At 43.0% G+C, this 27,020-nt stretch overlaps 1 protein-coding gene across 5 annotated transcripts in view; it reads right to left on the bottom strand.

Moving 5' to 3' along the window:
- The window catches only part of SYNE2 (spectrin repeat containing nuclear envelope protein 2), a 307,352-nt gene that overhangs the window by 27,098 nt on the left and 253,234 nt on the right, over window positions 1-27,020 (bottom strand). For all 5 annotated transcript variants that reach the window (XM_045810585.2, XM_045810589.2, XM_045810586.2 and 2 more), the window contains 9 exons: window positions 25,915-26,069; window positions 25,657-25,801; window positions 24,663-24,757; window positions 23,013-23,247; window positions 19,700-19,894; window positions 17,656-17,781; window positions 11,979-12,134; window positions 9,523-9,681; window positions 8,082-8,248 (listed from right to left, as the gene is read on the bottom strand). In XM_045810585.2, the coding sequence (XP_045666541.2) occupies window positions 8,082-8,248; window positions 9,523-9,681; window positions 11,979-12,134; window positions 17,656-17,781; window positions 19,700-19,894; window positions 23,013-23,247; window positions 24,663-24,757; window positions 25,657-25,801; window positions 25,915-26,069 (1,433 nt within the window). The remainder of the gene's footprint in view (window positions 1-8,081; window positions 8,249-9,522; window positions 9,682-11,978; window positions 12,135-17,655; window positions 17,782-19,699; window positions 19,895-23,012; window positions 23,248-24,662; window positions 24,758-25,656; window positions 25,802-25,914; window positions 26,070-27,020) is intronic.

Here is a 27,020-nt window from a genome sequence, read left to right as displayed (position 1 = left end):
TTTTATGGAATAATTTACATTTCACTCCTATTCTCTATATGCTAAAGTGTCTACAGTTAAACTACGAAGACTTGAGATCATACATTTTAAAAATCCCATGCCAATGTGGACAGCATAACTTAAAAAAATACTAAGGAAAACTGAGATGGTCGAAGTATCTGAATTTGTGCTAAACAGACACCCAAACCTGTGGGGCAGCTGTCAGTTGCTGAAAACACTGCACCGATTCTGCACAACTGCATCTCTTTAAATGACTGAACAGCTTCACAGTGAAATAATCAACTACCCCAAGATCTTGAAGCCCTGATTGGGGGGCATGGACATTCAAGGCATTTGAGCTCATCGCCTCTTTGAAGCATTTACGTCGCGAGACGACTTCCATTTTCCACGCAGCAGCAGCAGCAGCACACCCCTCTCCCCTGCTTGTCAAAGGCGGACTGCAGACACCACGGGCGAGCGGCCCCTGGAGAGCACCCATCCCCCGATGGCTGAGCACACGCACGCACACACTCCCCAGCCACCATCTCGTCGGTCACTCCTATTGTACCCGACAAGAGGCAGCGAGGCAGCCGGGCACACAGACACAGCAGCCGCCCCTCGGCCGTACGCGGAGCTGATGGCTGACATGGCACTTACTGTTGATGAGAAAAAACCATTCCTTCTGTTCAGCGGAAGCGCCAAGTTCCCGGCGGCACCTTCACCTCCCGGGCTGCGGCGGCCCCTCCCCCGGCGGCGGGCGGCTCCATCCCCTGGCTCAGCATCCTCGGCGGCGGCCGCCCTCCCGCAGGCTCGGGCCACAAAGCAGCGCCCCCAGGAACCGAGCCGACCTGCTTCTCCGCTCACTGCATGTTTTAATCTCAGTTTTCGCCCTTCCAATAAACAAATATCTCCAGCTCCTTCCTCTCTCGAGCACACACACACACACACACACACACACACACACACACACACACACAGTCTTTGTTCTGACGCTACAGGATTGCAATGCTGGGGGAAGAAAGTCACAGTGTTATCTTGGCTATGGGTTATTTATGAAGTGCTGTAAACGAGGGAAGAAACATTTAGATTCGGAGCACGGAAAAGAGGATTTCTGTCCTCTTCAAATCAAATTTGTTTCAGGTTTGACCAAAAAAAAAAAAAAAAAAAATGGCGAAATTGGAAGCCCCAGAGTCCAACAGGCATGCCTTCCTCAGGTCCTCCAGAAGAAGAAATTTCTGGGGGGTGGGGGTGGGGTGGGTGCTGGGGTTTCTGCCCTGACTTTCAGCCCTGTGCATCCTGGTTTAGGTAAGGCAGAGAGTTCATTGAGTTCATTCCTCTGCTTTTTGCAAAAAAAAATTCTATCTTATAGTACAAATGGAGTTTCCAACTTTGTAGAGGAAGAATTTGCAATTTTCCTTGTTAGCTCCTCCCGGGGTTTAGCATAATGTCTCTGAGCATTTCTCCATATCCCTAACCCTGGTTTCTCCAGGGGAGCCCAAGTGGCTGTTCACCAGAGAACCCTTGGTTTGTGTCCAGCCCCTTTTAGGCTCACTCTCAGCCTTATTTAAGACTCGATGATATCAATCGTTTCTCATGGGTCCCTAAAGCCCAACACTTAGTAATTATTACATCTTCACCTGGAAAGACAGCACATTCTAGACCAGCGGAATTCGGAGTGTAGATTTGGAAACATCTCTCCCCAAATGCAACATCTAACTTGTGCCCATGTGCTCAGCTGTTCCTGGGACCTGCTAAATATGGTCCCCCAAAGCCTAGTACACTGGACGTGCTGATGCTGCCCGATGCCACCTGCCGTTCCCCCCCCCCCCCCCGCCCCCAGGCACTGGTGGCTGCAGTCTCCTTGAGGAAACTCCCCAACCCTCAGGAAAGCATTCTGCAGGGTCCAGGAACAGCGGCCCCATGCTCCAGAGGTGGAATGATCAGACTGACCGGAAGGAAAATGCAAGTGGGGAGGCGGACCTCACAGCTGGCTCTCCCTGCACTAACATTTCTAAATCCTTCCAGTCCTGCTGGATCAGGCCACAGCGAGTCAACTCTATGACTAGCAGCATTGTTTGGTCTCCCAAAATAACCTTGAGAAAATACAGATAAAAAGAGAGAAATGAAAAACTTTATCAATTTAAAAAGGCACACATCTCCCTGCCCATTCTGCAAAGGATGGAAACACAATCCCAACACACAGTTGCCATGGTAATAACTGCTGAGTTTAAATGACAACATTTTAATTGCTACTATTATACAACAGGTGGGCTTTTCACATTGGTAGGTGAAATGTGAAAATTATGCCTAGTTAAAAAGTTTCTTTTCATGGACTTGACCCTTTTGATGGTGAGACAACTATCTAGTCTAGTATGGGAGCATATCTGAGTAAGTCCCGCCTTCAAACATTGGCCTAACGGTGCCAAGTCTGTTAACGATACTACCATCAAGAGAAACGAAGGAGAAAGGTAAAAATAATGATGACATTTTTCCTTAAGAAAAAGAAAAAACCCATGTTCCTTTTTCTGTAATGAACATCAGAAAATTAAGTAAGCAAAAAGAAAATTAAAATCACCAGCGACGCCAACACCAACAGATAACCGATGTAAACATTTTGGGGTCTTTCCACTTAGCCGTCCCACCTGTCTTAGGCACTGACAGCTCTGACCGGATCATTCACACACACACTGCCAGAAAGAGTCTTTACAAAGAGCCTCCACTGCCATTGGCGCCTTGGCCCCATGTCTCTGAAGAGGCTCCACAACCAGCCAGAGTGACTTACCAAAGACACAGCCTGACTTGTGGCCACAGGGCTCCTCCTTCATAGGACAAGGCAAAAGCTTTGATTAATGAATGAGGAAGGGGTTATGGGAAACAAAAGGAGATGGATTTTTAGGGTATTCAACTACTGGATTTCTGAAGTCAAAGCAGACACAGGTGAGAGGTATTAGACGGAGTCTTCCTCTGGCATGAGTCCCACCGAGGGCAGGAGGCTGGGGAGGTGTGGGGGCAGGACCCTTTTTTTCAGAACTTTGGTCTGTGCTGGCTGAAGCAAGTCAATCTGGTGTCTTTCGTCCCTCATCCAATATTCTGTGCCCAAAGTATTCTGTGCCATCAGAAAGAACGATTACACAACATTTGCAGCAACATGGACGGGACTGGAGGAGATTATGCTAAGTGAAATAAGTCAAGCAGACAAAGATAATTATCATATGGTTTCACTCATTTATGGAACATAAGAAATAGGAAGATCGGTAGGAGAAGGAAGGGAAGAATGAAGGGGGGTAAACAGAAGGGGGAACGAACCATGAGAGACTGTGGACTCTGGGAAACAAACTGAGGGCTTCAGAGGGGAGGGGGGTGGGGGATTGGGATAGACCGGTGATGGGTATTAAGGAGGGCACATGTTGCATGGTGCACTGGGTGTTATACGCAAGTAATGAATCATGGAACATTGCATCAAGAACTGGGGATGTACTGTATGATGACTAATATAACAAAATAAATATTATTAAAAAAATAATATGTCAAATAAGCACAGTAGTATATAATTAATATTTCTTGTCATCAAATCAGACTGGGTTCTAGTGTAATCATACCATTCACCAAAACATATATAGTGCTACAAATGGCCTTTCTGTTGATGAAGTGAATAGCATGTTTTGTAAGAGTTTAGGTGTCACAAATAAAAGGAGCTGCCCAAGGGCCCACAAGGATTGCTAAAAGCCTCTGCAGCAACTGGCTCTCCATCAGGTTCTGTGAATTCTGATGTCTACACCAGGGCCCAGGTAACCATACGTAAGGAAATCAGCATTTAGACTGACTTAGGCTCCCCTGCTCCCTTCTTTGATTAGTTGGTTATTCCGGGAGATATGTCCCTCAGGTTCTCTGCTTTAACGATTCTACAGAAGCTGAAGACCACTTTACAAGTAGAGAACAACAGTGGTTTGGGTCTGAGCTTGCTTTCTCCTCCTCTATTACCGCATAACCACACTGAACAGCGCCGGAGGCTAACAGTGTGTGTGGACGGACGGATGGACCCATCGCCGTCCTGCTGCTTTCTCTGCCAGGATCTTGTGCATAGTTCATCAACAAGGAGACCGAGGCTCACAAAGGTCACAAGACTTGTTCAAAGTAGGTGGCAGGTCCAGGGTTTCTGACTCTTGGTGCAGCCCTGTGTCACTTCACCCTGCTGCTCACTCCAGCTCTCCGTTCCCCGACCAGCACCGCTAGCAATACCTGTGCACTTGTGCGAAATGCTCATTCTTGGCCCCACCCAGATCTACTGAGTCAGAAGCTCTGAGGGTGGGGTCCAGGAACCCAGGTTTCCATGAGCCCTCTAGGGATTCTGATACATGTTTAAGTTTGAGAACCATGGCTCTGGAGTAGACAATAAATTCCACACTGAGTTCTACATTTTAGAAAAATTCTAATAAACTATCTCTAAAAGCCAGGTCTCAAAGGAGCCCAGTGCTCTCTGACGCAAGGTGCAGCATGACAGACAGAGCTTGATTCATCCCCACCCTATGCAGAATCCCCTCTGCCCTGGGGTCTGTTACTTACCTTCCCTGACCTGCAGTATGCCTCTTGGTAAAACAGAGGACACTGACCTTGCAGGATGGTTGAAAGGATGAGATAAGATTTACTCAAGGAACCGGACTTCCAAAACAACACTGGTTTCCTCCCTTATCCATCCCCTAAAGAAGCCTACTACTTGAAATGGTCAGAATTTTAATGTTTTTAGGTAACCCTGTCTCAATGTTTTACCAAGTTTTCTGAAATTTACCTCTGTTTTGCTGAGAACATAGCTCAAACAACAGGCCTAAAAAAGCCTTTTTCTTTTCTTTCAGTGAATTAAACCTGACTTACTGAGGTCATAGACTTTTCAGCACCACTCTGAACTTTGAAGTTAAATGCTTGTAGTTACAATCTTCAAGTCACGTGGCTGGGTACCTATGTAGGATCTCCCTCCAAATCTTATTTATGAAACGCTGCCCCTACTATAGGAGTGAAGCAGCAGAACACTTGTGAGCAGGAGAGAAAAGGTTAGATGGTGTTCAGACTTCTGTGCGCAAATGAGGCCATTAGTGCAGCCCTGTAGGTTCTGGCTGGCACTGCTCAAATCTGAATTCTGCAGCCTGGGCCCCTACCCACCTTCCCCAATGCCGTTGCCTTTGTGTAGGCCCCAGCAAGACATCAGTGTCAGAGATCAGACAAGGAGCTAATTCTGCATGAGGCTGATTTATGGCAGGTCCCAACTTGCTGCCTCAATCCACAAATTCACCTGAAGGGTAAACCCAACTGGGAGTTTCTTAGGCTCACCTGGTCTTTGCTTTAAGATGAGAGAAGTCACTCCATTCTCAGTCCTTCAATTCTGAAGGGATTAGGCTCTCATTATGCTCTCTACTCATTATAAACCAGAAGAGTCTAGGGTAGCTGGGAGGCAACACAATTATGGGTTGAAATCCTGGTTGCCTCACCTGCTGGCTATATAACTATGGGAAAGTTACTTATCTCAGTGTCTCAGTTTCCTTATCTATTAAATGGGATAATGGTGTCTACCTTTCAGAATCACAAAGAAGATTAAGTGAAATCATACATAAAAGGCACACGGTCAAGGATACAGCTGACAGCCAATATATTTGCTATTATTTCAACTCCTTACTTTGCCAACTGCTCCTTCCAAGAAGACTAATGAAAATTTCACTTGCTGTTTTATCTCTTTCCCACCAAGGAACTGGCTGAGGATAGGCAGCCGGAGAGAAGGGAGGAAAGGAAAAGAGCTTATTAAACTCTAAAGTTATAGAACCAAAGCATGAATGATTAATAGACCGTCACTCTAGTCTTCGGGAAGCATAATCTAGACCTTGCTCCTGAATGATCCACAAACAGGTCTGATGTCATCAGACCTCCGATTAGTGCCAGGTGCCCAAGAAGACTTAGGACATAAAGACAATGTCAACAAAGACATACTAGACACAACTTATCCAACAGAAATGATCATATTCTTATGCACTGGAATTTGATGTTAACAGGTATCTGAGGTATTATTCTAAGCACTGGAAATAAGACAGTCCAAGACGTTGGTCTCATGGAGGAAAGACCACTCAGTATTAAGACACAATTGAGGGAATCCTCTCCCATTCAACAAACATGGTACTTCGTCTTAGAGTCTTAGTAGGGAAAAACAGTGGTAACAGCCACTCAGTAAATGCCAGCTCCTATACACTGGTCCTCTGCCACATGCGAGACACGCGCCATCCATCCTCACAACAGCCTCTCAGGTAAGCAGTGCTGTTGGACACTTTTTGCAGATTTGGAAACTGAGGCTTAGAACGATTAGATACAACTCAAGTTTCTATCATAAGTAAGTGGGAAGTCAGGACATGCTCAAAACCCGTGCTCTTAATCCTTATTTGGGTTACCGCCATGGATTTCTATAATTTTTTTTTTTCAACTGGCACAAAGAGCCAGTTGAATTCAGCCCAGCCCATGCTGCCAGCCAAATCACCCTAGAATTTGTCTTCAGGAGGCCTTCGACTGCTAACGAACTGTGAATGACTCTGACTTTATCTACGAGGCCAAGTCTTCAGTTGAGACTGAAGGTCTTTTAAGCTTTAGCCCCAACCTATCCCTCTAGCTTCATCTCCTATATTTGAACCAACGGAGCTTCTTGTCATTTCCTGAAAGACTTCCATGCTGCTCTATCTCTGTACCTTTTTAAGAAAGATTTTACTTATTTAATTGAGAGAGAGCGTGAGAGCATGAGCGGGGTAGGGACAGAAGGAGGGGGAGGGGCTTGATCCCAGGACCCCAGGATCATGACCTGAGCTAAAGGCAGACACTTAACCAACTGAGCCACCCAGGCGCCCCATCTCTGTACCTTTTTGCTCACAACATACATCTGTCTCTGCCACCAGTAACATTCAAGGATCCCAACCTCTCACTCAGGACCGTCTGGTAACACCCCTCTTCTGTAAGGCTCTTCCTAATCCCCACCCCCACTCCAGGAAGAAGAGCTCTGAGCTCTCAAACCACTTGGCTTTACAGCTGCTCCCATTAACGTAATTGACTCATCTTACTTCCTGTCTGTAAATTCTCATAGCACTTAATCTGGAGCCCTTGCTGATTGAATCAGGTTCACTTACGGTTTACAAGTAACAATGAGGTCAAGGAAATAAATGCCAAATTATTAAGAGTATCTTATTTTCATTACTCCCTAATTCTTCATTCTCCTTACAGGTTCTCCTCTATATTCTGCTTTATATGTGTGTTCGAAACAGCCAAGCACACTGTTTTGTGAAAGACTCACTCGGCTGGTATAAACACAAAACTGCATAAGTGGTCCCAGAGCTGAGTGACCATTTTTTTTTTTATGTCAGGTTGCATGTGAAAACCCCTTTGTTGGAGACTGTCTTTGGAGAGAGAATTTGAAGACAAAAGGCACTTAAAAACTTTGGGTGGCATCGTCTTCATTAATTTGTGAGGGGAGATAAAATTACCGGTCATTTCTGATAAGGCTGTACTAGAGAATTTAGCTCTGATTTGTGGCCATAGACGTGTCTCTTAAATCCGCGTCTTAGGACCAGATGACCAGCGGGGCCTGGCATGCTGAGCACACCCTTACGGAGGACCCCCGCCCTGAGTGTGCCAACCCCTGCAGTGAGAGCAGACAGGGACCTGCACAGCAGCATCTGGAAATCAGGCCCGTGTCCTGACCTACTGGCATTTGCCACGTGCAAGCAGGAACAGGCAGGCATGATTTCATTTGGGGGATGTGCAAATCCTAAAGCAGAGTTAAAATTTCTAAATAGTACCTCCTCGAGGATCTCCTCTCAAATTAAATTTCCAACTCTCATTTAAACCTAACTTCGTATAAAATTTTAAGCTAAAGAAAAAAAAACATTAAAGTGTGATATGCTAAAATATAATCTTCCTAAAATGTTGAAATAAGAATTTCCACTCATTTTTACCAAATTTTGCCTCTCTCTAAGCTTACAGAACTGCTGGCCTGCCTTAGAGGAAGACTGAGCTCAGGTTTTAGATCTGTGAAGAAACCACTGTAGCTGGAGAGTAAGATTAACTTGTAGGCCATTTCTCACCGTGATCCAATGACGTCAAAGAGATGCTGCCAACGGTCGTTGACTTTGTTGAGCTTGTCCTCGATCTCAGCTGCTCTTGTCTTGTTGCTGGCCTTGATCAACTGGTCACCCATCTGCTTTAACTGTAACTTGTTTTCACTAAACAAGTTTATTTCTTCCATGCAGTCCTGGCGAAGGCACCAAAACACAAAGCCTCAATTACCACTGAAAATTCATTTCTTAGCTAGTCACAAGCATACAGCTGCCTCTTGAAATTAAAAAAATTAAATTTGGGGCGCCTGGGTGGCACAGCGGTTAAGCGTCTGCCTTTGGCTCAGGGCGTGATCCCGGTGTTACGGGATCGAGCCCCACATCAGGCTCCTCCGCTATGAGCCTGCTTCTTCCTCTCCCACTCCCCCTGCTTGTGTTCCCTCTCTCGCTGGCTGTCTCTATCTCTGTCAAATAAATAAATAAAATCTTTAAAAAAAAAAAATTAAAAAAAATTAAAAATAAAAAAAAATTAAAAAATGAAATGAAATTCAAATACTTCTCACACCTGTTAATGCAGCTCGTCAGGGAGTAGCTGAAAAGTCGAATGATGCCCACTTGGCACATGTGTAGCATGTAAGGCAGTAGTTACGGTTTTTCTGTTTTGTTTTGTTTAAAGTAGGCTCCATGCCGAGATCAAGAGCTGAGCTGAGATCAAGAGTTGAATGCTACCCAGGTGCCCCCAGTAGTTACTTTCTTAATTCAGTAGCCCTGGTTTCCCCTCCCACATTTGTTCTAATCTAATCTACTTGATCACTGGCGACAATGGAGCATAACTAAATCAGCCTTTAATATCACTAAGCACTTTCCTGAGGTAACTGGATGCCATTTTGGATGACTGCAGCAAAATGCATTTTTTTTTTTTAAGATTTTATTTATTTATTTGAGAGAGAGAATGAGAGAGCACATGAGCAGAGGTAGAGGGAGAGGGAGGAGAGGGGAGCCCAATGCAGGGCCCGATCCCAGGACACTGGGATCACGCTCTGAGCCAAAGGCAGACGCTCAACCAACTGAGCCACCCAGGCGCCCCAAGAATGCGCTTTCTGCCCTCCCCTGGTGGCCATTTCAGAATTCTAAGCCCAGTTGCTGCCGGCCCCTTCCCTTTGGCGAGGAGAGCTCCTCCACAGGAACAACCAGAGAAGCCGTAAGTCGCTGGGGGTGTGAACTGATGCGAGCCAGACTTCCCAAGAGAAAGCACAGCAAGCACCGTGCCCCCTCCCCCCCATGTCCCATCTCTCTGGAATCCTCACTTACCAGCTTTTCTCTGAGAAGACTACAGAGAGTGAGAAAGGCTCTTCCCATCTGTGCAACGTTATTAGAAACAGATCTCTCATGTTATGCCACCCTGAGCCTGCGAGAGGGCGGAGAATCCCGTGGTAGTCGTGACTGCAGCCATCAGGGTACTCCTGCTTACCTTCTGTAACTTCTCAATCATTTCTTCGATACTAATATCTGCCGTCTGGAGCACTTTGTTTTCCATCTGCACCAGCCATGCGCACAACTCTTTATTTTTTTCATTGAACACAATCCATGAATTGAGTCTATCTTCAATCTCCTGTTTGCGGACAGCCACCTGGAAATGAAAATGCAATTGGCAGCTGAATATAGGCAGGAAGGAAAGTGTTTCCTTTCCCTTCCCCCCATTAAAAAGCCTATGAATTTCATTCATTTTCATCAGTAACCCTACAGACTTAAATCACTGTCTACCTAATACCTAGGGTTCAACAGCAATAGTTTTACCTTTGATAAATGCCATAAAAAGCAACAAAATAAAGACTGTGTCTGCAATGTAACTGACCGAAAGAATTCAGTTTTAATCCAATGTGTATCTATTATTACCAGGTTATATTAAAAGAAACAGGGAAGGTTAGACAAATACATTTAACATCACCCAAATTTCTTCTGATGCCTGTGCTTTCAACATATATTTATTGAGGGCTTGCCACACGCTCATTTACAGTTTTATGACCCAAATCTTTTTACCTCTTTAAAATGATCAAGTCCTTATTCCTATTTAAGACCAACGTGCTGCTTATTTAACTTAAAAGCTATAATCCAGATCACAACATAAATCTAAAATTTGTAATGCAAATGGACTACAAAATTAGAGTTATTTCAATATTTTAGTAGATTTCAAAAATAAAGCAAAATAAAATAAAAAACAAATGCATATCACTTATTTAATCTACCTTCCCATTATGCACTGTGGCTCTGGATAGAAACTATGGAAATGGAACCAAATACTAGTCTGCAGTAAGCAGGCTGACCCCAAATACCCAAGAGTCCATTATGCATCAGCAACCCCTAAGCAGAATTCCACAAAGGCTCTTCCCTCCTTTTAAGTTCAAATTTACAACTTAAATATAAAGAATGTAAATCAGCCTTTCTAGATGTACAAAAGTATTCTCAGGTCTTAAAAATCTTTAGAATCTTAGAGTTAAAAAGAGTTTTGATAAAGTTTTAACCCCCTACTTTACAGATGGGGCAACTAAGGTGCAACTCCCATAGGCTTTCCTGCTATGGACAAGGGAACAAGGTCATCTTTTGAGAGTGAGGCAGACATATCTAAGGCTTGTACACCCACCCAGCCAAATGCGTTCAGAAGGCTGAAAAGGGGCGCCTGGGTGGCGCAGTCGTTAAGCGTCTGCCTTCAGCTCAGGGAGTGATCCCAGCGTTCTGGGATCGAGCCCCACATCAGGCTCCTCCGCTATGAGCCTGCTTCTTCCTCTCCCACTCCCCTGCTGTGTTCCCTCTCTCGCTGGCTGTCTCTCATAAATAAATAAAATCTTTAAAAAAAAAAAAAAAAGGCTGAAAAAACTACCCCTAAAAAAACAAGTTTTGTGTTTCCATTCCTCAGGGCATCTATTTATCTTAGCTTTTTAAAATCCTGGCTTTTTGTACTGCGTCATTCTGAGTGGGCTCCTAATGGAAACAATTGGGAACATCTGGGCCCCCGTCTCTGCTTCCACCTTCGTTCTAGGATACTTTTCACATACCCTAAATGTTTTCTTAATGTAAAATAGGAATGCAAATTCTAAGAGGGCATTTAAAATTACGGTTCGTTATGAATATTAAATACTAAAGCCAAAAAGGAAAAATGATTTTACTTCATTAAAATGCACTCAAAAGTAGCTGGATTCAACTTTTTTAAATTTCAATTTTTTAAATATAGCTCTTCTTAATTCACACAAATCAGATTAAGGAATTCATTTTTCTTAGAATTCTATGTTATTAAAACAAAGACCTTTTTGAGCCCTTTAGTTGCCTCCTGTCACAAACATGTCCTGTATCATACTGTGACCACAATCTCATTTTTAATAAGTAGAAGGGATCCACTGAGATACTGAGTGGAGCGTTGAAAGCCAGTTACTTGAAAGAAACATCAGATTGCACGTGCAGGCAGAGTTCTCAGATAAAACACCCCTGTGCCGGGCACTAAGGAAGACGCCTGCTGTTTGTTGGGCCCAGAGAGATAGTGCAGAGATAGAGCCCTAAGGCCGGAGGAGACCTCTCGCCTACGTCCTGATTCTAATATCCCGATGGGGACTTGTCACCTACACAACACAGAGCGCAGAGAGCTCACAGCTGCTCGTAACTGCAATTCCTCCACCACCACCCCCCCCCGCATTTAAGGTGAGTTTTTAAAGAGCTTATTAAAAGTGTACAAAGTACCAGCACTGAGCCCCGGAGAAACAAAGGGTCAAATCTGTTACCCCACAGTGCTGCTTTCTAAAGGAACAGCAGCCGGCCTGGGCTCCAACTGAAAAGGGCCTCCGGTTCAATGAAATTAAGCCTTTTCTACTCTGTCTGGCCTTCAGAGACATTTCAATAAACTCCAGAACAGCCGTGCCCTGCAGTTAACTGACTTACTCGGAAGCAGAGGTCCTCCCATTGTCTGTGCAAATGCTCTGTTTGCTCCTCCAAAACCATCACGTCCTCCACAAGAATGTGCTGGGTTAAGTCGGTCTTCAGAGTGTGAAGTTCTTTCAAGTTCTGCGTCCAGTTGCCCAAAGACTTTTCTAGTTCCTGCATTTAAACACAAGAAAGGGGTGGGGGATCACTTAAACTCAAGCTGCTGTTGTTTCCAAACCTGTAGGCTAATCCTTTGATTGGACTCTGGGGGAGGGGAGGCCAGGGAAGGGGGCGGGACCTTCTGAATGAGCAACAGCCCAAGGCAGCCGCTGCTGCTTGGGGTTGGCCCTGTTCTACACCACCTTCTTCTCAAAAGAAAACTCATTTCCACCTTCATTTTCATTTCCTCGGGTAGTTCAGATTTTTATATAATTAGTTCTGTTTTAAAATCATGTAGGTCTTTACCTATATTGAGAAGAAATCATTTTTGGAGTCTAGCAACAATCTCTCTCACACACACTTTGAATTCTGAAACTATGTTACAGAAATGTTGTCTAAAGTGTAATTTTTCCATCTTAAAAAAAAAACAAACTAAGAAATGCGTTGTTGGTACTGTGGCAATCATAACAGCAGCTTCGTTCAAAGGGGATTATTTTGATTAAGCTTCAAAAAGAATGAGTATAATGGAAGAAAAAACAAATTCTTCCCCAATAACTGGCAGAATGTGGTTAGCAGAGAATCTCTGGTCGTGGGAACAATTATTATTTAAAATGTGTCAGATTTAAACTTTTTGAATTCTAGGACTTGAGAAAATTGCTTTCACAATAGGGGAAGTAAAAGGAAACAGCCCGAACGAGTACTCAAGAGTCTTCCAGATTTTTATTGTGCTCACAATTCTTTGGCACGTTTTAAGGATCTCTGTTCATACCTGCCTCTTGCAACAGAAAGAAGACTCTCTCATTTACATCAGAAGTAACACACGATAAAAGTGTGTTAATTCTGACTGATTTTCAGAGTTCTAAAAGCTACATTGGCATGATTACATAACTTGCTGACAAAAATTTACATTTAATAAAATGTCCCAGAGCATTCTCTTTCAAGGTTGCTTGGAGATTCAGGGGCGCCTGGGTGGCTCAGTTGTTGAGCGTCTGCCTTCGGCTCAGGGCGTGATCCCGGCGTTATGGGATCGAGCCCCACATCAGGCTCCTCCACTGGCAGCCTGCTTCCTCCTCTCCCACTCCCCCTGCCTGTGTTCCCTCTCTCGCTGGCTGTCTCTCTCTGTGTCAAATAAATAAATAAAATCTTAAAAAAAAAAAAAAGGTTGCATGGAGATTCAGAAATACCTTTATCAGAAGAAAAATCACCACTTTAAACTCTTGTTCCCTGGTTTTACCCTCGTGATTCTAGTACAGCAGATGAGAGCAGATTCTGCGTGGGACACTTTCACTAGCTACAGAATACAAAGGGCACGACTCACGGGTGGAGGGGTGCCACTGACTGACTTCAAACTAGAGACCCCAAAACTGCTGAGCTTCACGCAGCATTCCCCAGTCGGGGGACAGGAAGCTCAGCCTGTCCAAGGCCCTGCTCCCAAGTGCAGGCTCAGATGCCTGCACAGGAGGGAGGCCCGTTTCTGTTTTCCACAGCCAGGTTTAAACTGATTTGGTTGGGATACTTGGTTTCCTCCCACGACTGAAAGGATAATTTACAGGTGTAGAACTTTTGAATATGGACATCTTAATAATTCTTATTAAATACTGCCAAATTACATTCTATACATAAATGTTTGGATGACTTTAATATATATAATGATTAGTTATTATTTAAATTTGTATTTATTTCATCCTGATGCTTCCACACATATATTTAGTTAATTCCTACTTACACTTTCGGATCTCAGAGACAAAGGTAATCCCTCAAAGGAGCCTTCTTGGACTCATCAGACAAGGCTGGGACCCCTGTTTTATGCTCTCACAGCCCCCTGTCCTTTTCCCATCTAACACTCACCATGCTTATATATTCATGCGCACACATATGCAAGAGTGAGACCCTTTGGTTAATACGTGTCTCTCCATTACTGGCCAGAGCCATGACAACATGGCTCACCACCCACCATGATGCCCGGTGCACCTACGTCCTCAGACACAGAAATGTAAGATTGAGAGGAAAGCAATATGGCAATGCCTCAGAGCTTTAAAATGTTCATCAAGTGAAAAAAGCAAGGAATCAAAGAATATATAGAGAGAGGTCTACTGTGGAAGTTTATTACGGCTGATCACTATTTGTACAAACATTTCAAAAATCATGCTTCTGTCTTTAAAATATTTCAGACTCGCTACCAAATCATTATTGCAAAAGAACATGCCAGTTCTGTCGATATTGCTTAAAGATTCCCACTATTCATATAACACAGGATGTAAAACTTAGCTGGGTGACTACACGAAGTAAAGCTGCAGTCCTTGGCTCGGACACAGCACGGCGGCAGGAAAGCCTCTGCTATGCACTCTGTTACTCGGGGGGCTGTCAAGTCCCATTTTTCTCCCTTACCATTTGGGTAAAAACAGGACCAAAAAATGAATGTGTATCTATATAAATATTGGCCTGTATACGCATAGAATATCTTTGGAAGAGTACGCAACAAATGGGTAACACTGGGGCGCCCGGGGGGCTCAGTCGGTTGAGCGACCGACTCTTGTTCCCCTCCATCATGATCTCAGGGTTGTGAGATCGAGCCCCATGTTGGGTTCCGCCCTCAGCACTGAGTCTCCTTAAGAGCCTCTCCCTCTGCCCCTCCCCCACCCCTTAAAATAAATAACTGAATCTTTAAAAAAACATTTGTTGACTGCCTGGATTAAAATTTAATACATGCTAAAAAAGGACTCATAAATCAGTGGTGAAAGAAGAGACCCTTCTTTGAAGGATGCTGGCAAAACTGCTGGCTTGGAATAAAAGCAAAAAACAGAAACAAATTGGTAACACTGATTCTGTGGAGAGGAACCCATGGGAGAAAGGATTTTCATGTATGCCTTTTGTACCTTCTGAATTTTGAACCATGCGACAATATTACTAACCAAAAAATTATTTTAAAAACAAAACTGTCCCCCAAGCTCAATCATTTGACAAGTCTTATAAACACAGATGTCCACTAGACCAATTTCGGTAACAGTGAAAAGCTAGTATGTAAGAAGTGCTAGTCCATATGTCAACTTAGATATAATGAGAATGTCATCTTCTGAGGAGGAAAGTAAAGCTCAGGCTGGTCAAGTGGTTGGTGTACCTCTCCCAAGTGACTTAGGGATGATAAACACTCTCCTGGACAGGCTTCGGGTGACTTGAGTTATTTTTAGAATATGGTCATGGGATTGATGAATTCAATGCTCTTGATCTCTCTTCCTGATTTTTTCCACTGAGAGATAGAACACTGAGGCTGTGGACGCTGAAAGGATCCCACTGGAAGCTGACGAGTGTGACACTTGGGAAATATTATGCCTTCTTAGGAGTTTACAGTTCGCATTCTGCACTGGTTTCTAGACTTTATGGAAGGAAACTCTACGTATCAACTGAGAATGTTATGGCTCCAAACTGTCTCCCATTCCTGACACATCTAGGTCTACACCTACAGGTGCGGAGATCATAAAAATGTTGACAATTAGGGATAAACAGGAATTTTCTTAACCTAATAAAGCCAGCACCAGCAAATACCATACTTAGAGACAAAATGTCGGAATTACTCTTTAAAATCAGGAACGACATGAAGGAGCCAGCCATCAATTCTACTCCAAAATATTCTGGAGGTACTGACCAGTAGAGAAAGAACGGGGGGAGGGGGGAGTATAGAATAAAAGGAAGAAACAAAAAGAGTCATTTTCCACAGATGGTGACTGTCTACATAGACACCTAAAAGTTTATGCAAATTATTGGAATTAATAGAAGATTTTAGCAAGATGATTGACTATAGTATCAACCAAAAATGATCACTTCTAGGCACCAGTGATAGAAAATATAACTAGAAGAAGTATTTTCAATAGAGTCGAAAATAACATGCCAAGAAAGAAATCTAATAAAAGATGTACAGTACTACATAAAGAAAATTATACATCATTACTGAACGTGACTACAAGGAGAAACATGCCATCCGCAGGGAGAGGAGTACTCAACACCAAAAAGATGTTCATCTTCCCCAAATATCTATAAATTTGATACTATTCCACTAAAACTCTTATCAGGACTTTTCCTAGTTTGACAAACTGCTTCTAAAAGTTGTGGAAGATTGAAGACCCAAGGACATCCATACTTGTGTGGGAGATCTGAGTATGAGTATACATCACACCTGAAATGAGGATTTGTTATTAAAAAAAGCACAGTCATCAAGATCATCTGATATGAAGGCTGAGGGAAGCAAATCAACAGAACAGAGCCCCAAGAAGAAAAATCCCACATATATGGAAACTTGGTATTTGACACTGGACTATGGGAACCAGGACAATGGTCATCCATGTGCTTATGAGTAAATTAAAAATTGGATCTTTACCTCAAAACATATGCAAAAATCAATTCTTAAATGAATAAGGATGTAAATGTACAAAGGAAAGCTTGGAACCTTTAAGAAGAAAATGTAGGAATGTATCTGTAGGACTTTAGTATGGAGTAATGGCACTGCTTATATAAAGTTGAAAAACATAAGTGATACTTGTATATTTCACTGAGAGCTACATACGCATGTAGGAAAACTATAAAGAAGTGCACGTGAAAGATAAAACACTTCATTCAGGGTTGTGGATCCCTCTGGGGAGAGAAAGTACATTGGAGATTATGCAGGGCACGTCAACTGTATTTGCCATGTTTTATTTTTTCAGCCGGGTGACGGTTTCATGGCAGTTTGTCGTATTATTTGTTATGCTGGAAATTTTCTGCATATTGGAATATTTTTACAATGAAGAAAAAAGATGCAGACTGAAGAACACTAATTTCCAGCACAGCCTGAAGGATGACAGTACTCATTTCTTCCTAATTTTTTCAATTTGATTCCTGAAGTCATCGGAAAAAAAAGATTAAAGACCATTCCACCAGGCTCTGGATGTTTTTTAAACATCAAACCTGCGGATAGGGAAGAGAGGTGGGTTGTTCCTGACGTGGGAAATTTACCGGTCCAAATTCCTACCCATTCTTCTGCAAAAGTCTTCAGCAAAGGCCTAAAATACCCAGGAGTAAATGCCAGTGTTGTATCAACTGGACAGAATACGGTTTGGAAGGTTTTATTAAAAAATGTTATATTTGAGCAAAAACTCCAACTGCTTGGGTTCTAAAAAACGAATTCTACGGTAATACTTCACTCTCGTTTCAAACACAAGGTCATTTGTTAAGGGAACAGGTTTCAGTGTAATCTCAAAGGGCACATCTTACAGGAGAGAAATAGAAAGAGGACCTGGAGGAGAACCCCCCCACCCCACCCCCCCAAATCCAAAGAAGAAGTTCTGCAAAAGTCTTTCTTACATTCACACGTGGATCGCAAAGAGCATCCACTCCAACTGCTTTGGAGTTGAGGATGTTATTTTTGACAGAAGACAGGCAAAATGTTTTCTGACTGAACATGGAAACACAGTTACAACACAGAATAGAAAGGCAAACAAACACTTCAACTTCTCTCAAAAGCGACAAGTGATTATCTCGATCACTCCTTCACAGCTTTCAATACCTTAATCAGCTCTTTTTGTCTGTGGAGGTCCTCATGAAGTTCTGGAAGAGGGTCTCTACTTTGTGCCTTTAAAACTTGCAGCCTGCTTTTCAACTCCTTGATTTTCTTTTCACACTGGTCCCAGGTCTATTCGAAAACAGTATTAAAATCAGTAAGTACTTTGCTTTTTAAGAAGGAATTGTAGAAACAGAATAACTCATTTAATCCACTCCAATAAATGCGTTTTCGTAAACCACAGAAACCCAGTCCCTTGTGAGCGGCCTGGTCTGAAAGCAGAGTGTCTCTGCTGCGGCTTCACGTGTGGCTTTTGCTTCGAAGTATTTCTTCTTTCTTCCCTATATCCTCAATCTACCTAATCGTTTCTATTTCAGTTTTGGGAAAATTCACATTTTTGTGTGTGTGGGGGTTCACATTTAAAAGGCTATTGTTAAGGATTAATTTTGAACACTGACAATCTCAGGCACACACTATACTAGCAGCATAAAGCAAAAGCACTCAACCACTTTTCTTGTCTTCTTTTCTCGCGCCGTCCCTCTGCGCTCTCTTTCTCGAAGTAGCCTGGCTTCAGTGGCCCTTTCACAGTGAGACTTCACTCGACATTTCTCACCACTGACTGCCACCTTCTGCTTAAAGCACTTTACAGTTTACAAAGCCTTCTCAACGTCATTATGTCATTGTAATTATAATAATTTTAGGAGACACACAGGGTCTCACATTTTAAAATGTGGAAACTGAGGCTCAGAGAAAACTGATCGGCCAAAGGACATGCGGTTGGAAGCTCACTAGTCAAGGGGCGAACTAAGTACGCAGCCGGCCCCCGCCCCCACCCCCGCAATGCCATTCTTTCACACCAGCTCTCTTCCCTTAACCTTAGATTACTCAGAGAACAGTTGCCTGCATTTCCAAGTTCAGAATGTTTATAATGGATTCATCGGGATAATCTTCTAGGCCTGAGGTTACCAAAAGTAGACAAACGTAAAGTCAAACACTATCTTATTCCTTAGTTCAGTTGATACCGAAACACGCTTGGGTTGGCCCTAGTCTACAGTAATACAGAATTCACAGAAGGGGAGGTCGCTTATCTAGCATTATCAACTCTCTGGAACACAACAAAGAGGAAAGTGGAGAGAGGAACAAACCCGAGTCCTTATTTCTTCCTCCAAACCATTAACCACATTTACCACCATGTTTTACAGCCAGGGCAAGTGCTCAACAAATATTTGCTAGTTAATGAATCTCACACAGCCCACATACCAAATAAAATTCAGAAACTTTATTCACAGGAGAGATGTTCAGGCCTAACTCAGCACATATTTATTCTTGACTCAAAAAAACTATCTCTGATAAGCTTGGTTACCTGGTTGGTACACACACAACAGATCAGGAGGGAAACTGGGCTATAAGGAGTAGGTATGCTCAGAGAAACAAAAAACGAAACACAGACCACTTTAAATAACATTTAGAAAAGAAAAGAAAAACAATTAAAGCCACAAAATTACTCAGAGAGCAGAGCTGTGTAGGGCCTTAGGTTCAAAGCAGCTCAGTTCCTTAAGAACCCCTCAGTATATTTTAGCATAACAAAACAATAACTCTTTTCCCAACAATGACACAGAATTTTGGTTCCTAAAAATACAATCATAAATTATCTGGGACATTCGTACACGTGCTTACTCGGAAAAGCACATTCTCTGATGACAGAAGAGGAAGTATCGCTGTGTTTATTTTCATATATTATACCCAAAACCACATGTGGAACATTAGCTTTCTACGTAGGACTTCCGTGAAACACGACTAAGCTTCCTATTTCGTAAAAGTGGATATAAAATAGAACCTCAAGTATTGATATACTTAACGTCGAGCTTTTTCAATGCTCTATTATTATTTTACGTTAAGTAACTGGCATGATTCATGGATTCGTAGGACTCAAGGTCCCTTAGAAAATTCACAGTATTGTGATTTCCTAAAATCATGCCCATTTTTGCACAACAAACAAAAGCTCTACGTACTGCATTCGAATATCCTGAAGAGTAAAGGGTGCGTTTACCTCTACGTTGCTCTGCAACTGTTTCATCACCTCTCCTACTTGGAGCTGCGTGTCCTTCCACTTGTCCCCAAGTTGACCGATTTTCTTCTCAATCAACTCTTCAGTTTCCAGGTTAGCTGTATTCAGTAACTTTTCCCCAGCTTCTAAGGTTAGTTCAAAGGTAGTTTGCCGTCTCTGAAAATGAATTTCTTTACTCTAAAAAGAAAAAAATAGTGATTTCCTTAAGCCTCTGATATGATCGAAATGTGATTGTGTGCATTTGTGAATATTCCTTCAGAGCTTTTCCTACTAATAAATGTTAAATTAGATATGAATTAGGCAAATCTGATTAGAATGTGTGCACGTGCACACACAATCACACACACACACACGCACACCCACGTGAGGCTAATGTTTTACACTACAACAGACTACACCAAATAATGCGTTCTTAACATAATTTCCAATAGTTGTTAAGAAATAACATTCTTAGTGTAATGATCAGAAGGATAGAGAAATAAAAAGTGTACTTCAAAGAAGAAGGGCCTACAAGATAAATGGATCTAAAAGTATTAAGAAAATAACTGGAGTAGTAGACCTGAACTGAAGAGCAAATACCCATTACCGCTGCGCAAGAGTCAGCTTACTGCTAACCCACAAGAAAGAATGTGCACACTATGCTAAACAGACACAAACGAAGGAGAGAACAAATAAAAAAGGTAAAATACAAAAAATATACACTGAAACTTATCATGGGCACCTAACCATATGCATCAATATGTGCTTTAAAGGGACGGCTCTAACACGGTCCATTTGAACATCATGTTGGTTCTTCTTTAAAGAGACTAAAACTACCTATTTCCACTACAGAAATGAAGTAAAAACTCTTAAACTGACTCCTACTTTTCAAAAGCATTTGGTTTCAGGAGAAAAAATTGAGTTTTTTCCTATTCTAGATATGATTTCCTTCATCTTCAAATTTCTCTAGGGAGACATAACGTAGGCATTTTCCAAAATGGAAAACCAGAAAGACCATCAACAGAGCATTGATTTACGAAGGTATTTCTGAGAATACTTGATATAACCCAACGCAAAGGAGAAAAAGGAGACTGTACTCTCAGGAACAGACACGAATAAGAGAAACTGCAACTCAAGGAATATACCGGCATTCCACCTTGTCTTTCCAGCATCTGGTACTGCTCGACATAGCCGAATAAACAGACATCTATTCGCCGTTTTAAGCTTCTTAAAAGATCTGCTTATCTTCCAGTCTTCCCCAACTTGGTCAACAGCACACTATTCACCAAGACGCTCAAGCCAAAACCCTAGAGCCATCTTGACTGAGACTTTTATTTATCGGCCACATCTAAACCACACGCAAGTCTTGTAAATTCTATTACAAACATATTCTTTTTTATCTTCACCGTGCTCATCCTCTTCTTATCCATCGTAACAACTATGCAAGACGATAGACATGGCCTCCTAACTGGTTATGGCAGACTGTATTTTTCACAAAATGCCCACAACAATATTCCCAGTCTCCTCTAGAACCCTGCCACTCCCCATCAAGCAGTGGTGCCTCTGTCCCCTTCTGCTGATCTTATGTGAGCACGTGTAATGGCCTTAATTAACAAAGGATGGCAGAAGTGACTTATGTGACTTCTGACGCTAGGTCTAGAAGGCAACACAGCTTCTCCCTCTCTTTCTTGGGACATGTATCTTTGAAGCTATTGAGCTTCTGTGTAAAAGTCTGGCTACCAGAAGGCTTCACATGGGGAGACCACAAGAGAATGAGGCTATCTGAGTATTTCCAGCCGAAGTGCTAGACATGACAGTGAGTGAGCCTTCAGATGAGTCCGGCCCCCACCACCATCTGACTGAATCTTCCTGAGAGACCATAAGCAAGAACCACCTAACTGAGCCCCGTCAGCCCCCAGAACTGAGCGATAATGATCAATGACTGTTGTTACCCTGCAAGAATTACGTAATACCCTGGGATGCCTGCCTCTCCTCTGGCTCCTCTACAATCTACCATCCCTCAGAACAGCCAGACGATCTTCAAAAAGTACAAATGGTATCATGCTGCCCCGTCTTCCGACTGACTCTTCAAAGGCTTTCCTATTACGGCAAGACCATAATCTGGCTTCCACACTTCAAAGTGCTCCTCCCCACCCGCCTCTCAAAGTCACTCCCTACCCCTGCTGACTCACCGGCCCTACTCCACTCACACTAGCCTTCTTTCTGTTCCTCTGCTTTGTGAAGCTTGTTCCCATCTTGGGGACTTTGCGTAAGACATTCCTTTTGTTTGAAAGGCTCTTTCCCCAGATTTTTGCATGGCTGGCTCCTCCTCATCCTTCAAGTTCCAGCTTAAATGTCGTGTTCCTAGAGATCACCCAATCGAAAGTAGCCACCCGGCCCCTCCGTTACTCGTCCTGTTTTAATTATCTACATATGCCTTTTCGCAATCTGGTATTTTCTTCTTTATGGATTTGTCTGATTTCCCCCCCAACCAGACGAATTAGCATTTCCTTGTTTGTTTACTAATTTGTTTGATTGCCTGCCTGAGAGCCAGGCTCTTTTCTCTGTCCACACGGCATGCCCGGCCTTTAGAACAGTGACTGGGACAGAGCACATACTCAGATGATGGCTAATGACCAGATCAATGAATGAGGAGAGCACAGGATTTCAAAAGGGTGGTATTTCATTTAGCTGTGTCTCTACGGTGAAGAGTGGTTCTATAGCTAAATGGAACACGTTTCAGAGATTGTCAACCAATTACTTTAAACCAACGTGCATCAAACAACTCTTGGACTGAAAACTTTGTTGCATAGAGCACACTTATCCTGATGAGCACTGAGTAATATATGGAGCCGCTGAATCTCACTATTGTACACCTGAAACCAATATAACACCGTATGTTAACTACACTGGAATTAAAATACAACTTTGTTGCCTAAATGAACCTGCCTTCCCAGAGTAAGCAGGAGTCTCCTTTAAATTAAACTCTGGTGGTCAAGCGATTCACCAGTCAGTACCTGAGAAGCTTGCGTGGTGTGAGTCTGTCACCTCAAACTTCCCCACTCTACCCCCCCCTCTCCACTCCACCCCTATCCCCTCAGCCCAAGACAGCCTCACTATTTCGGGATGAATAGAGAAGACTGTGTTTCTGACAGCACCGGGCTGGAGACAAGGCTGGAGACGGTCATGGTGTCCCAGCTGGTCCTCCCCCTGCAGAGCATACACCTGAACCACAACATAAAACCTGAGGCGAAGGAACATCTTCCAAACAGCGACCGCCCTGTAAGTCCTCACAGCGCTACTGTGCACGCACTACCTTCAGCTCACGGATCAGCCTTCTGGTTTGCTGGAGGCTGTAGCAGTCCTGGCTCTTCACTGCAGACAGCAGGTGGCAGGTGTCCGTGAGGAAGCGGAGCAAGTCCTCCACGGAGGTGGTGAAGTACCGCCACTGCCCCACCAGCCCATCGATGTCACTCTTCCTCTGCCGGATGCTCTGGGCGGCGCTCTGCCACTGGTCCTTCAGTTTTGTGAACTTTGAAATAAATTCCGGTCTTGGGAAAAACAAATGGTTAGAGAATCCTGACATCAACGTGTAGAAAAAAATCACTACCAACACATAATAGAAACTCACATCTGCTGTTTACGTGCACAATTTACACGGGGAAAAAAATTTTCTTAAAATCTGAGTACCATTCAATTTAAATGTGTTGGGAAACTTAGGCAGGGGCAGCACAAGGCATTTAGCAGGAGATAGCTGCACAAGACTTTGTATTTTGCCAGCATGCACAACTGTATCCCTTAAACAAATTTCAGCTTACATCACGCCAAATGCTGTATGCAAAACGGAATACTGAACCAATGGGAAATGATGACCAGGTACCGTGTAACATCATCAATTACCTGAAGCTTGTACTTGACAAAATGTCAGCAATAAAGAACAGGCTCTCCGCCACTACTCACCTCGTTCTTTTCCAGATAAATAACACCCACCACATGATAAATAAGGCCTTTTATTTATTATAGCAAGAGTCATGCTTTGCTGCACTGATCAAATCAAAACTAGTTTATTGTCCCGGAACAAGGACCTAGCCTGAATTTATAACTTCAGAGCTAGGAAGAAATGCACACTGTATTTCTTAGTTATGCTCAAAGAAAATTCAGAGGTCTGTGGGTATCGTTGGGGAGGAAAGCAGTAGCTATCATCAGGACACTTAGAGAAGCACTCAAGAGGCCAGGGCGCCCGAGGGCTCTGCCCACCGTGTGGACCAGCTGTGCAAGCAGGTTCAGCCGGAGCAAGGGGCTCTGCTCAGCCTGACTGGTGCTGCCCAGTGATGCCAACGCCATGCCTGTAGCCCAGGGAGAAATCCCTTCTCTTACAACTATGTGACACAGCTACCTGCGGGGAAGAGCAGCATTTTAAGATTTTATTTATGTGAGAGAGAGAGCAAGCGAGCATTAGCAGGGGGAGGGGCAGAGGGAGAAGCAGACTCCCTGCTGAGCACGGAGCCCAATGCGGGGGCTCATCCCAGGACTCCCAGGTCATGACCTGAGCCGAAGGCAGCTGATAACCGACTGAGCCACCCGGGCGCCCCTTAAGAATTATTTTTTTTAAATAGCAAAATGTCATGAGGTTAAAGGTAGAGAGGAAAACACTACAGAAGAATCCTTTGGGGTAAAAACTTCATTAACTGTACTTGGCAAGCGGGTATTTGCAAAGCACTCGTCTACTATCTGCTAATGCCACCCCCCCCCCCACACCGTACACAAAAGTGTGACTGACATTTCTACGGCCACACAGCAAGTCCCCATCCTAATAGTTAAGAGACTGGTCCCATGACGGTCTATGAACCGACAAGGCTGCAGGTCACGGAAGGGGTAAAGATCCACGTGGTGGGAGGCCAGCTCCCACTGTGTTACGTTACACACACACCACCACCACCACCACTGTAAGCCACAGACAGCTTACCTCTTCTCTACTTCCGTTGTGTCCAAGAGTTGTAAGCACTGGGTGACATAAGAATCAGCAATTGTCTGGTTTATAGAAACTTCAGCTTCTAACATCTGTATAGGAGTTAAAATAGAAAACATCGGCTTGTAGATTTCTTTTCATGAACCTGGAACTTACATCTCCCATTAAAATCTACGCTCCTAGAGGACACGTGAAAGGATTGATTTTCAAACTATTGGAGCCTCATTGCAAAAAATGCTCAACCATCACATCAACATCACCTGTGGATATAATCTCAGAAGCAAACAGGCCTAATAATAACTACATCTAATGCCCATTTTTTGGGCATTTACTACTTGTTAGGCACTGTGTAAAACATGTGTGTCTCACTTATTCCTCAACCTTCGGATATAAGTGCTATTATCATACCCATTCAAAGACAAGGAAACTAAGATATAAAGAGGTTTGGTAATTTAATCAAGATCATTCAGGGTGTTTAGGTTCATTGGAAGACATTAATGCAACAATGCAGACTTAGATCAGTCACGTTAAAAATTACAGTGACCTAATCATGCATACTTTCAAAATGCAGTATCTGCCTATAACCACAAGTGTAGGGAACTTCCTCTGTCCAATCATTAATGTTGCAATTATGATTATACCAGGTGCTTCAGTATTTTAGAGAATTATTTAGTGAAAATGCAAAGATGAAGTTGCAGTATTTCAGCTGGCTCTTCGTATGTTTGCACTCTATGGAAGCAAAGTTGTGCTAGAAGTTTCCACCTACTGCAGAAAATCTAGGAGCTCTCTCGTTAACAAAATAGAGCACTAAAACAAAATGTTAAAATGTATGAAACGTGTAAGAATTTTACAATCAATTGACAAATGAATCTGCCTAAAGACATATATTTGGTATCTGGGATTGACAGATTTAAAATAAAATACAATGAGCATCTTTCCCCGACTCCTGCCCCAGGGTGAGGTTACAAAGCTCTGGAGAGCAAAGGTTTACCTCGTATGTTTTCTGCTGCTCCAGGAGAGCTGGGAGGCTGTCGGCAACATTCACCTTGAGTGTCTCTTCTATCTTCTCCAAAAGCTGGACCCATTTTTCACAGCAATAAAGAAACTTTTCATTCAATCCAATTCCCTGAAGCTCACTACAAAGGTTTATAAATGAACAAAACAGAGTCATAAAACAATGACATTGCCGAGCTCCAGCTGTTAATTTTAGCTGCCCTGGAACGGAATGGTAGGGATGGGACCCTCTGACCTGCAGCGTTCCAGGGCAGTTGCTGTGGCCCGAATCCACCGCCGGTTCACGTTTTGCAATGTCTTCACGGCTATGTCACTAAGAGGGAGCTTGAGGCTTACTTCATTCAAATGTTCAACATCAGGTGATTGGGCTGTCATTGCCAGCACATGGTTCTATTAAAAAAAATTACATTTCAGGTTTCTGGAGGTCAATAAGATATCTAGATGATGAAAAGGCCTCAGAGATCCTGCAGACCATCCTTATCTCAAAAATGAGGGTCCTCAATAGGTAAATGACTAGCCCACAAATGGCCAGTTAGTATTAGAGCTGGACCTGAACCCTGATCTCCCAATCTTGTGGCTTTTCTAAAACAGGTGCACACGTGGTCAACACCTGAACGGCCCAGGAAATAGAAAATTATGTCAGATATTTTTCTTTAAGGAAGATGGAAATGAGTTGGTTTTTTTTTTAAAGGACCCATTTAGGACCTTCAAAAGTCCCATGCATTCTGCCAACAATTTGACTTTCAACAGATTAAACAGTTTACCTACAAATTTAATGAAAATTTAGTCCTTAAAATACCCCTAGTAAAGCATGGTACTTAAACATCCCCATTTTGATAGAATATGAAATCACAAGAAAGCAAACTCAGCAAAATGTTATTTTTAAAATATTCCAGGGACAGCATCTAGGTCAACGATACGTTAAGCAAAGACCCTTCCCAACATCCATGCTATCGCTACAGAACTCTGCCATAGTACTCTAGGTCAGGGTCAGCAATTTTTTCTGTAAAGGGCTAGATCATAAATACTGTAGCTTCTATGGGCCATATGATCTCTGTTATAACTATTCAGCTCTGCCCCTGCAGCACGAAAACTCCCATAGACAATTAATAGATAGAAGGGCATGACCGTGTGCCAATAACACTTTATACAAACAGGTGGAAGACAAGATTTGGACAGTGTTCGACAGTTAGCGGACTCTTAATATGCGTTACGGATAACGGTCCTTAGGAGTTTGGAGGATCCAGAATTCTTTAATTTATGTTACTTGCACTAATTTAATAAAGAAAGAAAAACTACAGAATTCATTTAATAGGCTATTTTGATCTTCAGCTAAGCAGA

This window comes from Ursus americanus, chromosome 26 (genome assembly GCF_024610735.1).
Source record: "Ursus americanus isolate L20-20 chromosome 26, mUrsAme1.1.p, whole genome shotgun sequence".
In the NCBI taxonomy this organism is placed as follows: Eukaryota; Metazoa; Chordata; class Mammalia; order Carnivora; family Ursidae; genus Ursus; species Ursus americanus.
Note: the sequence above shows the minus strand (reverse complement) of the source record. Positions and strands in the feature narration are given on the sequence as shown.